The sequence below is a fragment of the Cenococcum geophilum genome, assembly GCF_001692895.1.
Source record: "Cenococcum geophilum 1.58 unplaced genomic scaffold K441scaffold_54, whole genome shotgun sequence".
Classification (NCBI taxonomy): Eukaryota; Fungi; Ascomycota; class Dothideomycetes; order Gloniales; family Gloniaceae; genus Cenococcum; species Cenococcum geophilum.
The window spans coordinates 1,137,308-1,151,772 of record NW_027137612.1 but is presented as its reverse complement, the minus strand read 5'-3'; the positions used below and the strand labels follow the sequence as shown (position 1 = coordinate 1,151,772).

Genomic DNA, 14,465 nt, shown 5'->3' with positions numbered 1-14,465 from the left:
CNAAATTNTNATATTTTAAAAACCACTTAACTAATTACTATGNAATTTTAATAGAAGCTGTAGAGAGTATATAAAAGTCTAAATCTAAATTTTTAGAATTTATTATTAAGTGGTTGTTAAGATATTTAAGTACGAATTTGCTAATTTTTGGTGGGGCACCACATGGTGGTGACTACCACTTAGTGGTGGATTACGTTATTATCTTTCTTTTAACTTTTGTCTAGGTTCTATATAGCTTCTTTTTCTAAAGACTACTTCCTTATCTTATTAATTGTTTCCTTATACTGTTTTAGAGTATTAATAATCTTTTCCTTAACCTTTTTAGCCGTAGCTTTATCTAATTTCCAGTCCTTTAATTAAACCGATTTAGTAATATAAGGATAATCTTAAAACTAGTAAATAGCTCTATAGTAGTATACTAGGGTAGATATTCTCCATAACGTCCTAAAAGGGGTACTAGTAATAGTAGGGGACTTATCTTTAGGAGCCTTGTCCTTAAGAGCCTTATTAATTAACTTACCCTAAAAGCTTACTATATCGGCACTAAGCTAAGCTTTGTTCTTCTACTAGGTAGCCTCTAATTATTAATAGTTCTAATATATAGTTGATATATAGTTATTAGCCTAGTTATATTTATTAAATTTAACCCTCTATATTAAGGCCTAATTTGGTAATACTAGCTCTACCACTATTAGAAAGTCGCTAATTGCTTAGTCGCCTTAATATCTAGTAATTTAATCTTTTAATAGTTATTATACGTTTTCTCCTACTACTATAGCCAGGCCTTAAGTTCTAGTTCTTTAGGCCCTTTTTAACCTTAGCGTATTAAGTAAATAGATAGAGCTAACGTACTATATCAGTAAGGGCAACTCTCTCCTTAAGAGCTACTAAGGTATTATATATTAAGTTAATACCTAGTATATAGGTATTAAGGTTCCTAGCCACTATACTAGTAATATAGCTTTATAGATGTCACAGCGACTCAGTCAATCGAGGCACGAGCGCCGTTTAGAACGTATGCAAGCCTGTACAATTGGAATGTCTATTGACCCGGATATCAAGATGAGGAGAAGAAGAAGGTCGTGGAAAGGACACGTCTATATACATGGAGCCAAGACGTAAGCGAACCCCCCTGACTAGGCCCTATCCAGGTTACGCGCGTCAGTGCCGTAACAATAGAGAGGTTAAAGCTGCCTTCTACTTCTTATATTCCTTCTTTACTATCTTATACCTCTTACGGAGAATTTAAAGCTTGTCCTTCTCGTCTTTAGAAAGAGCTATATATAATATTATTCCTAGCTTAAGTAATTAGGGTAACTAATCCCGTTTAGTTAAGGAGTTAATATATTTCTATACGTCTTCTATTTAAGCTTAAAGTCTAATAAGGTTAATCTATTTATCCTAATTAGCTTGGTTTAATAATATTACCGTTATAGTAATAGCTTAGGTAGGTTAAGAAGCCATATTAAATGGTGCCTATAAAGACGAATAAAGAATTTTGTAATAAACAGCAATTTAATAAGGGGTAGAATTAATTAGTTAAACTGGTGCAATACAGTAAATCACCCGGGCTTATAACTGTTGATCCATTGCAGATTGGAAGAAGATAAGGAAGATTCTGTCTATTCAAACTATGAAGAAAAGAAGCTATATATACACGAGAAAGATGTCAGTAACAAGGGGGGCACAGGCAACAGAAACAGTGTGAGTTATAGGGTAATAGGCAGTAGGGTGGTGAGTCATAAGGTGATAGGGAACTGGAATAGGAACAGGGTAATCGGCAAAATCCGACCTCGACAGGTGGTCCATCTTCGGCTCAACGAGGCTGAGGATGCAGGTGCTGAATCTGCGGTTGCCAAGTCCGAGTGGTCTTCTTTGCGGTTGGGAGAAACGTTTGCGATTCACGAAACCAGGCGATTCTCTAGCTGAAATCTGTAAAAGAGAAGATATTGCTACGAGTTATGGATCAGGATCTCCGTTTATAGCGTCACTATTGCGCCAAAAATAAACGGTTCTACTTCCAGCCGCCATAAGTTCAAGTCCTCTGGTCCAATCTTCCTTCTTTGCGTCCGTGCCTAGTCTATATAACCCAAAGACCCGGTGCAAATTCTGACCTGCGAATTCCAAGCAAATGTCGCAGTCACACTCATATGTCCCGTCCCAGTCTACGTATCTCCGGAACGTAGGATCACATCTGTCCTCAGGCTCGAATCTAACGAACTCGCCGCATTTTAGTGGCTTACAAATGTCAATGAGTTTTACATCTTTAAGCCTAGTTAAGGAACGTAAGAGCCCAGACCAAGCACCCTCTGCTGGGGCAGAAAGGTCTAGTGTATTAAACACAACGGTTTTGATGGTGTTCTTATTCAGAGCAATAAATTTCTGAAGGCCACAGGCGTGTATGAGAATTTCTGAGAGCTCAAAGTCGGTTATTAAGGGAAGCGATAACGTAGCAAGCAGGTCGGCAAGAAAATTTTCGGAACCTCCAAAGTCGAAATCTGCCAGACAAAGTGACCGTAGGTTCGCCAATATTTGTAGGCTTTGGCCAAGTTCTTTGATGTTGATCCCCTTGGGCAGCGAGCATTTCGAGCCATCTTCGTATTTGTTGATATATCGGAAAAGTGTGACGCGTTCTAAAGCTAGATTTAGAAATTTGTTCTGTGAAATTCCAGTAAGAGCTGAGACAGTTCTTCGTGTTAGGGGCCATGAACTCGGTGGGGGGTATTCCCTTGCGAAGATTTCTGCGGTTTTGAGTGCCAGGGCTCTGCACGTCCCGCGGACTGATATGATCGCGTATTCTTCGCTCGGAATGAAGTTGAGTGTATGGTAAATAAGCTCCACTGGAAGGTCTGGAAGTGATAGGGCCATAGCAATAAAAGTGGCAAATAGGGTGTTGAATATGGGTGCTGGTGACAATACAATAGAAACCTAAGTGAGTTTGAGCTTCATAAACACAACCAAATGCCATATTTCCGGGAAAAGCTTACTGTTTTCTGATGTTCAACAGTTCAAGTATCTGAAGCGTGAGTAATCTGAAAGACAATAGGGTGTGGGTTATATAGAAGATGTTGCAAGGTTCGCAATGTCTAGGCAGAAATTGTCGACTAAGATCGGATTTGCTTACTCTGTTTCTGATGCCTACCACCCTATGACTCACCACCCTGTTCCAGTTGCCTACCCCTTCCTGTTCCTAGGGACTAGTAGCTCGATAGTAGCTAGTAGTTTTTGAAAAATTTCTCCGTTGTGACAATAATCGCTTTTTCCTTTTAGGTTTTACCGTTTTGGTTGTTTAACCGGGTCAGTTGCCACCAAAGGCCGCTCTGGGCTGTCTCGCCAAAGGATTTAACCCCTCAGGTTTCGCAGACTTTACCACATTGGTTGCCCTAGAGAAATATTCTGGTTGGCCGGGAGAATTAAATTCAGAACTTGCCTGACGACGCTTCTTCGACGTACGTTTCCTCAACATGCGCTTCCTCTTTCTCTCTTTTGCTTATTCCTCTGCCAAAACGCGAATACAACACTGTCTCTGCAATTGCCGATGAAAATTGGCAATATTGTACGGAGGATTGCGCGAAAAGAGATTTCTCCTTCCTTTTTGGGAAAAGCGTCGTTTTGGTGCCAAGACCCAACCAAAAATCAGCTCAGTCAACTTAATTGAAGCTTTTAATACTAATATATTACCTATATAGCTTCCAAATCGTGGTGTTCTACCGTTTAATATTTACGTTATTTACCTCGTTCTATCGCACCTTATATTCTATAGGCTTTTAAGGTTTTCGAGGCCTTAACTGCCTCTACTGCTCTTAGCTTTCTACCTAGCTCTCTACCTAGCTCTTTACCTAATTGCGACTATTTCTTTAGCATCTTTAATTATAGAGCTATTAATCTGCAATTAAGCCAGGGTCTTAAGTATTTTAACGTGGATTTGGAATAATTATATTAACTGATTTCTGCTACTCTTCCTTAGTAATTTCCTTAATTTCCTCGTAGCTTTGTATAAGAAGGAAGAATTATAAATAGGCGTTAGGTAAACTATAGTAATTATACAATATTTTATAGCCCGTTTAAAGCACCTTAATAATTATAGGAAGCTTATAATTGGCTTCTTTACAGAGCTGCTTTCGGCTTCGCTGCCTTTCCTCTACCCTCTCTATAATCGTTACCCCCTTTAAGTTCTATAATCTTTTAAATATAATAAAGGATCCTCTTAATCTACTATTAAAATTTACTACTATTTAAGATCTTGCTAAGCTCTAAGCTAAGCCTTCTTTATAGCTATATGAGAAGTAAATAGGCTCCTTTTTATAGTGACCCGTTTTAAGTAGCCCTAGTAGGGCTTAATTATATTTAAATTAGGCGAATTACCTAGCCAGAAGATATTAAATCATATAGGCGTTAAAGCAGGTTTAGTAAATCTTTACTATATAAGAAGTAGCCTTATCTTCCTATATAATTGTATCTAGATTTAAGTATATAAGGCTTTAGGTAAATAGAAGAAGTTTTAGTATTAGGATATTTGTTAAATATTGCTACTAGTTAATTCTACCTCTATCTAATTGTTATGGGACACCCCTATAACACCTTATCCACGTCCACCTGTTTCCACTAACTTAGCAACTAAAGACCAACTATAAGACGGCAATTTAATAGCAATCTGGGGCAATCTAATGGCAACCTACCGCATTTTGCTATATTCCACTAAGTTTTACTAAGTTTTACTAAGTTCTACTAAATCCTATTAAATTCTGCCAGGACCACCACCTAAATCCTATTCTGCTCTATATATATATTAACTAAGCAACTAAGTCTATAATATATACCCTTTCTTTCTATTTTCCTACCTTCTTTCCTTATATAGTTTATATATATAGCTTAATAATATCTACCTTGCTATATATTATCGCCGCTTATACTTACCCCGTAACACTACATTGCGTTAACTACCTATACTACTATTAATATGCAAAATAAACCTAAAACTCCTATAACGGCCGCTAATATTATATCCGTACTTTAAAAACAATTAGTAGGGATATCAAAGTCTTTTATAAACACCCTTATATAGAACTAAGCTATTTTAAATTAATAATAAGCTAAATAAAAAGCATAACACTAGCAATTAATTAAGGACCTCTAAGAAGAAATCTATACCTACGCTAGGGCCTTAAGACTAAACGCTATCTCTAGAGATAAACACGTGGAACGTAAGCCCTAAATCTATAGTAGTCTCTTACCCTAAGCTAACTACTATACTATAATAATCTAAACAACTATTAGATCCTCTAATATTTACTAATAAATAATAAGAGCTTTAATTATTTCTAAGCTAGCTTAAAAATAAGCTAACTAGTAACGCTAACCGCTACTTAACTAAAGTTAACTAACTCTATTACGCCCTAAGTTAACTAGAAGAAAAGGTAGCTAACCTTATTAAACCTTTTTAGCCGAACTTAATATAAAGCCTAATTATACTTCTTAAAGCTATATACGGTAACATAAACTACTAAGCTACTATTTAGAGAAAAATAAACTATATAGCTTAAGAAACGAAAAGTTTCCTAATATGCTTTTCTAAATTTAACTATTATATAAAGGAAACTAGCTAGAACGACTCTACACTAGTTAACAGCCTTATTAAATACTTAAGCCCTAAACTAAAAACCTCCTTAGTAGGCGTAGACCCACTAGGAGTCCTTAATACCTATATAAACGTTATTAATAAACGGTATAATAATATACTACGCCTAATACTAAAACACGCTCCTTAATATAATTTAATAGCCCTATAAACGTCTACTGGGTTATCTTAGTTTAAGCACCCTAATACTATAGATATTAACACTAGGACCTTAGGATACGCCCCACTAGGGTCCTTTAAATAAGAATAACGTATTAAGCTAGGCCTCTACTTTAAATATAAAAGTAACTCCTACTTCTCTAACTACTGCTCTATCCCTATACCTAAATATAATTTATAAATAGCTAATACTAGTAACCGTTTATCGTATTAATCTTCTAGTTACTGCCCCTAATCTTTACCTAGTTTCAGCCTTATATTTAGTAAGCACTACTTATAAGGGCGAAGCTACAATCGATGTTCTATAGGAACCCCTTCCTACTCGCTACTAAAAGGCACGTCCTAGAGTTAAGTCGCTCTCTAAAACGGCTCTACCTTAGGATCTTATTAAATACTTTAGATATTACAAACTCTAACTCTTAAGATTATAATATAACCATTAACTATTATCTTTAGTAAAACAATTAATAGGCTAATACTTAAGTCCTAATTAATATAGGAGCTAGTAGCATAGGATTTATTAATAAAATCTTTGCGTATAATAATAGTTTTACCCTAACCCGCCTTAACTAGCATATTAATATATTTATATTTAATAGTAAACGCATGGTCTTAGGCTAAATTACCTATATAATATACCTAAGACTTTAATACCTAAACTATAAAGAACTAATTAAGCTCTTTATTACTACCTTAGGTTACCTAGTAATTTTTAAATAACCCTAAATAAAGCTATATAAGGTAACCATTAATTAGGACAATCTTAAGCTTTTATTTACCGCCTCCCGTTATAAGCAGAAAGTGCCTTATAATATACCGTCCTAACCCTAAACTAAAATCTAGAAAATCTACTAAAATCTATTAGCTTAAGATTTCTACTAATATCTACCTAGCGCCTAAGAAATCTACCAGATTTTACTAACCTAGGAATTCTACCGAATTCTACTAACATAAGATTTCCACCAATATCTACTAAGGATCTAAAAATTCTACTAAACCCTATAAACAGACCCTAAGTACTACACCACCCTAAACTAAGTAGAAGCTTAAGCTTAATATATAAAACTACTAGAAGAACTAATACTCTATAATAAAAAGAATACTTAAAGAACCTAAACCTAAATCTAATACTAACTCTATACTTAATACCGAACCTAAAATTAAGTAAGAAACTATATAAGAAACTATAAACAACTAAAGCCCGCTTAACGCCCTAGATATCCATATAATTAGAGCTTCTTTGCTAGCGCAACTCGCCAAGAAACCCAAATATACAATCTTTGCTATCACTATAGCTAATATTAAGAAGGCCTTAGCACTAAAAAAGTACACTAACCCTGCTATAAAGGTACTAGTAAAGTACTATAACCGTCTAAAAGTATTTTTATAAAAGGAAGCTAATAAGCTACTGGAATACTAATTATATAACTATAAGATTATACTTAAAGAAGGAAAGCAGCCTAAATTTAAACCCTTATATGGGATATCCTAAAATAAACTCTAAATACTATAGAAGTATCTAGATAAGAACCTAAGTAAAGGATTTATTAGAGTAAGCTCTTTACCTATAGCCGTACTAGTAATCTTTGTTAAGAAACTAGGTAGCAGACTACGCTTTTATATAGACTACTAAGCTTTTAACGCTATTACCATTAAGAACTAATATCTAATCCCGCTAATATAAGAGACGCTAAACTAACTAAGTAAGGCTCGCTTCTATATAAAGCTTAATATTATCTCTGTATTTAACCGCCTCTATATTATAAAAGGAGATAAATAGCTTACTATATTTCGTACCTAATATAGATTATTTAAGTACTTAGTAATACCCTTTAGCCTTATAAACGCTCTAAGCTCGTTTTAGCATTATATAAATAATACCCTATATCCTTATCTAGATATATTCTATACTACTTATATTAACGACATCCTAATATATAGTAATAACCTAACTAAACACCGGAAATACGTTAATTTTATTTTATAAGCCCTATAAAGAGCTAGTCTATAATTAAATATAAATAAATACAAATTTTATAAAACGGAAGTTCTATACCTTAGGCTTCTTATTTCTATAAATAGCATATAAATAGACCTAAAAAAGTTAAAGTAATTATAAGCTAGTAAGAACCTAAGAAAATTAAGGATATAAAAGCCTTGATAGGATTTACCAATTTCTACTAACGGTTTATTAATAACTTCTCCGCCTTAGTTTTACCCCTTATAGCTCTAACCTAAAAGGATAAAGCCTTTATCTTTAATAAGGAATATAAGAAGGCCTTTAATTATCTAAAGGTTATATTTACTACCATACTTATACTCTAATACTTTAACCTAAACTAAATAAGTGTTATAGAAGCTAACTTATCCAACTATATTACTAAAGGTATTCTGTCTTAGTATAACGAAGATAAAGTATTATACCCTATAGTATAATACTTAAAATAATTAAGCCTAGCTAAATATAACTATAAAATCTATAATAAGGAGTTACTGGCTATTATTAGATATTTTAGGTAATAGTGACCTAAACTAGAAGGCGCTGGATTTCTAATTAAGGTCCTTAATAACTATAAGAATCTATAGTACTTTATAACTATAAAATAGCTAAGCTATTATTAGGCCCGCTAGTTAGAATATCTATCTCGTTTTTAATTCTTAATTATATACAATTTAGGCGTTTAAGGTTAGAAGCCTAATACTCTAACCTGACGTTTATAAGACGCGCTAGCACTAAAAGAAGCGCACTTTTACTAAAACTAGACCCTACTTTATCCTAAACTATTTAACTCTCCTACTAAAGACCTTATGGTATACATCCTTAAAATAACTAATTAATAAATACTTAAATAACGAGTTTATCTAAAAAAACGCTTAAGCTAATCTATAACGGCGTTAGACGCTTTAAGAAGATCTCTCTAAGTAAATATAAAGCTCGCGAAAACCGCTTATATTACCAGAACCGTCTAGTTATCCCTAATTATAATAAACTTAAGCTTAAGCTCCTTAAACATATATATAATCTACTAGTAGCCAGCCACTTAGGCTAAGGAAAACCCCTAGAACTACTTTAATGAGAATACTATTAGCTAAATATATATAATATAATATAAAGGTACGCCTCTAGCTGCTATATTTACTAATAAGCCAAAGCATTATATAAGACGTATAACGGCCTTTTAAAGCCACTGCCTATTCTAAACTAAAGATAAAAGGACGCCTTAATTAACTTTATTATTAACCTCTCTATAAGTAAGGGCTGCATAAATATTATAATAGTTATAGACCGACTATCTAAAATAAGACACTTAATTGCCTGCCCTAATATATTAACACCTACCGTTGCCTAACTATTCCTAAATTACGTATAGAAACTCTANNGACTCCCNAAAANAATTATNTCNNATANAGGNAGCNAGTTTATCTCNNNATTNNANAAANAACTAACTACNTAACTCTATATTAAAGTACTATTATCTATAGTATACTACCTAAAAATAGATAGCTAAATAAAACGTATAAATGCTATAATAGAATAGTATATTCGGATATATACGTTATACTTATAAGATAACTAGATTAACTAGCTTATATTTATTAAGTTTACTATAAATAATTCTATCTTAGAAACTATAAAGGTCTTCCTGTTCCTAGCTAACTATAGCTAGTATTTATAAATAGGTTTTAAAGCCTTTAGTAATATTCCTTACCCTACTTATTACGCCTTATAAGTTATAGAAGTAAATAAATTTATAAAAAAAATGGAGGAACTATAATAGTTCCTTACTAATAAAATAATATAGGCTTAATCTGTTTATAAAGCCGTAGTAAATAAGAAATAAATCCTAGTACTAGCCTACTAAATTAGTAACTTTGTCTAGCTAAATATAAGAAATCTAAATATAAAATAACCTGCTAAAAAGCTTAGCTAAAAGAACACTAGCCCTTATAAGGTTAAGAAGGTTATCTCCTCTTACGCCTACTAACTAAAGCTCCCTAATACGGTTAAAATCTACCCTATATTTTATATATTAGTCCTTTACCCTACTACTTCTATATTAAACGCCCTACCTAAATAAATATAAGACCCTTCCCTACTAGTTAAAGTAGATAGTAAGAACGAGTACTTTATTAAAAAAATTAATAGTATTAAGTATAATAAACGGAAATACTAATATATATATCTTATAAAATAAAGAGGCTTTACTAAGCCCTTATAGGAACCTATTAACTCTATAGGACTTATATAAGCCGTAAAAGACTTTTATAAACTTTACTTAGAACTACTATAGCCCTATTTTACAAAAGCTTAAGTTTAAAGAGGGGGTACTATTATAGGACACCCCTATAATACCTTATATATATCTACCTATTTTTACTAACTTAGTAACTAAAGACCAACTATAAGACGGCAATTTAATAGCAATCTATAGCAATCTAATAGTAACTTACCGTATTATGCTATATTCTACTAATTTCTACTAAATCCTATTAAGTTCTACTAGGACTACCACCTAAATCCTATTCTACTTTGTATGTATATTAACTAAGCAACTAAGTCCACAATATATACCCTTTCTTCCTGTTTTCCTACCTTCTTTCCTTATATAACGTCTTAACCTCCTTATATAGTTTATGTATATAGCTTAATAATATCTACCTTGCTATATATTATCGCCGCTTATACTTACTCCATAATACTAATTAAGTAAAAGCTCTATACAACGTTATAAACTTCTACTTAATAGGTGCTCCGCTTATGCACCTATTATAATATAGTTTGTATACTCTCCTTTTAGCAATATAGTAAGGGCCTTTAAAGTTATATATAAAACAACCCTAAAACATAAACTTAGAGTACCTCTTCTATTATTTTTATTATTTTTATATATAGCTGCGTATATAGGCCTTATAAGGACGTTGCTATACCTAATAGCCCCCTTAATGGTAGCCTAAAATAATAATCGTCTTATTTAACTAAATTACTATAAAAGGCCAGGCTGACCGGAACGTATAATTATCTAATTAATAGTATAGAATAAGAGTTATAGGTAAGTAAAAGATAAGTTAGGGTAGAATAATCTTTACATATAAAGGACAAATGGTTTTTAACCTCTTTTATTTAGAGACTAATTGCTAGTTCTTCTTAAGAGGAGAACCAGCTCCCTATATAATCCTTTTAAGACGCTAGTAAAACCCTTTACCCCTTACCTATCTAACTATGTTTTTTAGGACGTAGATAGAATATAAATGGATATAAATAAAACCTCTTACTATTTTATCTAATATATACCTTCTAGGGGATTCCGTTACAATTACCTCCCCTTTAAGGGTCTTAGTTTTCTAAGACTTCGCCTTTACTAAGTTTTTATAAAGTTCCGGCTAAAACTACTAGGGAAATTTTTTAGTAGAAAGGTACTCTATAAGGCGGCTTATAGCTAGTTCTTTACTAGCATAGAACTTTACTTTATCTTTAGTTCCTCCGCTCTTCTTCTACTATAGCTTTTTATAATGCCATTATAATAGAACTGAAATAATAATAATAATAAAAATTAGATAAGATTTACCTTTCTTATTATAAGAGTTTATTATAAGTGGATCTAGAGGTTATCATATGCAATAAGTCTACTAGCTACTATCCCTATTTACCTAAAATAGGTTCTAATAATAATGTCTTTATTTTAATTTTCTTCTAGTTTATAAGCCATCGCCTCTTATATATCTTTTTATTAATAACACTATTTATCTTATCTTTTAGCAGACTATTTTTTACTATATCTTAGCTTTTAGCTTCCATATCTCTAGCTATTTTTTTTATAACTACTTTATTCTCTTTTTATAACATATCTATAAGTAATAGGATCCCTATTTTATCTTTATTAATAATACTAACTTCCTATAGTATTCTCTTATAATAGCTTATAGTTATACTACGCGTCCCTAAACCGGTAGTAGTATTATTTTAGTGCTACCCTAAACTACCTCTGTTGCTTCTATAGTAATTTCTCTAAAGTACTACTGTTATTACGTTTACGCGCTTATACTAGACCTATTCTATACCTATAAGATACTTTATCCTAGTAAAAATAAATCTAAGTATTCCTATTACTGTAGTAGAAAAAAGACCTATATTTTAGTATTTCCCATTCTATCCTATTTTAAATTTTACTAATTATATTAAATCCCTACTATCTATACACATAAGACTTATAAGCTCTATTACGCTATCTAGGATTTCCGCCTATATTTAAATAGCAATAGATAGGGATAGAAGGTATCCACCCTTATAGGCTCTTTAATTTAATAAGGGTTTCTACTACTATAGAGATGTAATAATCTCGAATATATAGTGTCTAAGAGCACATATATAAGCAGCTTACCTTTATAAATAATAATATTTATACTCTTACGCGGGCCTTTCTAGCTAGGTAAGTTTCTTTAGTAATATATTTAGAAACTATACTAATTTTCTTAACTAATAGCTTTTAGATCCCTGCTTAAATACTAATTTAAAGCTTAGAAATACTAAGAATAGTAATAAAAGTTAAAATAAATATTCTCCTTACTAGTCTCCCGCCCCTATTAGTCTTTCTAGTTTCCGTTATACTAAGAAGAATATTAGTAAAAGTCCTAATAATACCGTTAATAATAACGTTAAGATAGAAGAGGAGGCTCCTATTACTGCTACTAGTATTTAAGTTATTATTTAGTTCTTTCCTTTTTCTTATAGAATAGCTTTATATAGTGCTTCTCAGGTGCCTTTAGAATGCCCTATTATTAGGAATTAACTTTATACTTTAGAAATGCCTTTATTTTAAGCTTTAGTAGTAATTTATATAAAGGTAGTGCACTATTATAATCCCCATATATAATAAATAAGTAGTATTCTTATAGGTGCTTTATAATTTCTTAAAAATTTTAATTCTTTATAGGCTGTTTTTTTACTCCTCTTTGTACTATTAACTCTACTATATATCTCCAGTGGTCTTTCTAAATCCCTAAAACCTCTTCTTATATTACTACTACTTATTCTTAAATAGCGTCTTCTTTAAATAGTATCTCTAGTCGTTCTTCTATAAATCTTATAGGCTTTCCCTTATAGGGTTCTAAGATCCCTATTATAATAATAAAATATTTCCGTTTTTAATACCTATGCTTAACCTTATAGTTTTAATTTATAGGGTCTTTTCTATTATCTTATTTATAGTATATCCGGAACTATTACTAAATCTTTACTTTTAGTTCTTAGGAAAGTTTTAATTACTATATTATATCCTAGCTAAAGGTGCCTTTTAAGTTTCTAACTGTTATACGCCTAAGAGTATCCTTCCTAACGGATTAAAAATTTGCGCTTCTTTTAGCGCTATTTTTAGTCTAGAATATCTTCTATATTCTATTCTAGTTCCCTATTAATTTCGCTAGGGGGTAGTAGTTCTATACTATCTTTTCTCCAGTATAGCTTTAGTAAGGAAATATAAAATATAGGATATATTAGATATAATTTTGGCAATTCTAATTTATAGGCTTAATTTCCTTTAGTTTTCCTAACTATTTTAAAGGGTCCGAGCTACTGGTAATTTAGCTTCTTCTTAATACATTTTATTTAGATATTTTTTATAAATAATAAGACTTTGTCTCCTATCTTAAATTCTTTTAGTATATATTTTTTATTATAGTACCTTTTTTATATAGCTTGGGCGTCTAGTAAGTACTTTTTAAGTTCTTCTCTACGAATTCTTATTTACTTAATTCTCTTGGACGCTACTAGTGCCTCCTTTTTAGGAATAATATCCTTAACATTCTATAGGTTATTTGCTTTTACCTTAAATAATACTTTATAAGGGGTTATTTTTATACTACTATAGATGCTTATATTATATATATATTACACTAAAGCTAACTATAATATTTAATTATCCTATTAATAATTAATGTAGCTAGAATATATTGCATTACAATAGTGGATATATTATAAGGGAGGCTAAGGCGCTAGTGGCAAGTAAGCCAATGGCGATTTTCTATCCTAGGGATGGAAAATCGTGATTAGTTAATAGAAGTCATAGGAAAACACGTAAAGAGCTTTATCCTTTGCGGCGTGTAGATCTAAAAAGAATTAATATCTATTTATAACACCGTATAGTATATATTATTGTAATATATATATTCTGTACGTTGTTAAAGTATACTAATATTAATTAGTAAGCGCGTACAGATTAGGAAACACGTAGATAGCTTAAAAGACAGTTATACTATCTATCTTGCAATAGATTAAAAGATAGTTATACTTATCCACCTTTTATATCAGCCTATTTATAACGGAATCCCCTAAAAGGTATACATTAGATAAAACAGTAGGAGGTTTTATCTATATCCCATCTATATTCTATCTACGTCTTAGAAGATATAGTTAGACAGATAAGGGGCGAAGGGTTTTACTAGCGTCTTAGAAGAATTATATAGGGAGCTAGTTCTCCTCTAGAGAAGAGCTAGCAATTAGTCTCTAAATAGAAGAGGTTAGAAAGCATTTATCCTTTATTTATAAAGATTGTTCTACCTTAACTTATTTTTTACTTACCTATAACTTTTATTCTATACTATTAATTAGATAATTATACGTTCCGGTTAGACTAGCCTCTTATAATTTTAATTACTTTTAATCCCTTACAGA

General features: G+C 31.8%; 1 protein-coding gene across 1 annotated transcript; it reads right to left on the bottom strand.

Moving 5' to 3' along the window:
- Window positions 1-2,243: 2,243 nt before the first annotated feature.
- K441DRAFT_699714 (uncharacterized protein) lies at window positions 2,244-3,013 on the bottom strand (the record flags this gene model as incomplete). Its single annotated transcript, XM_067653178.1, has 2 exons — window positions 2,988-3,013; window positions 2,244-2,928 (listed from the first exon to the last, which is right to left on the bottom strand). A coding segment is annotated over exon 2 (624 nt), but the record flags the coding sequence as incomplete, so codon positions are not given.
- Between the last annotated feature and the right edge of the window lie 11,452 nt (window positions 3,014-14,465).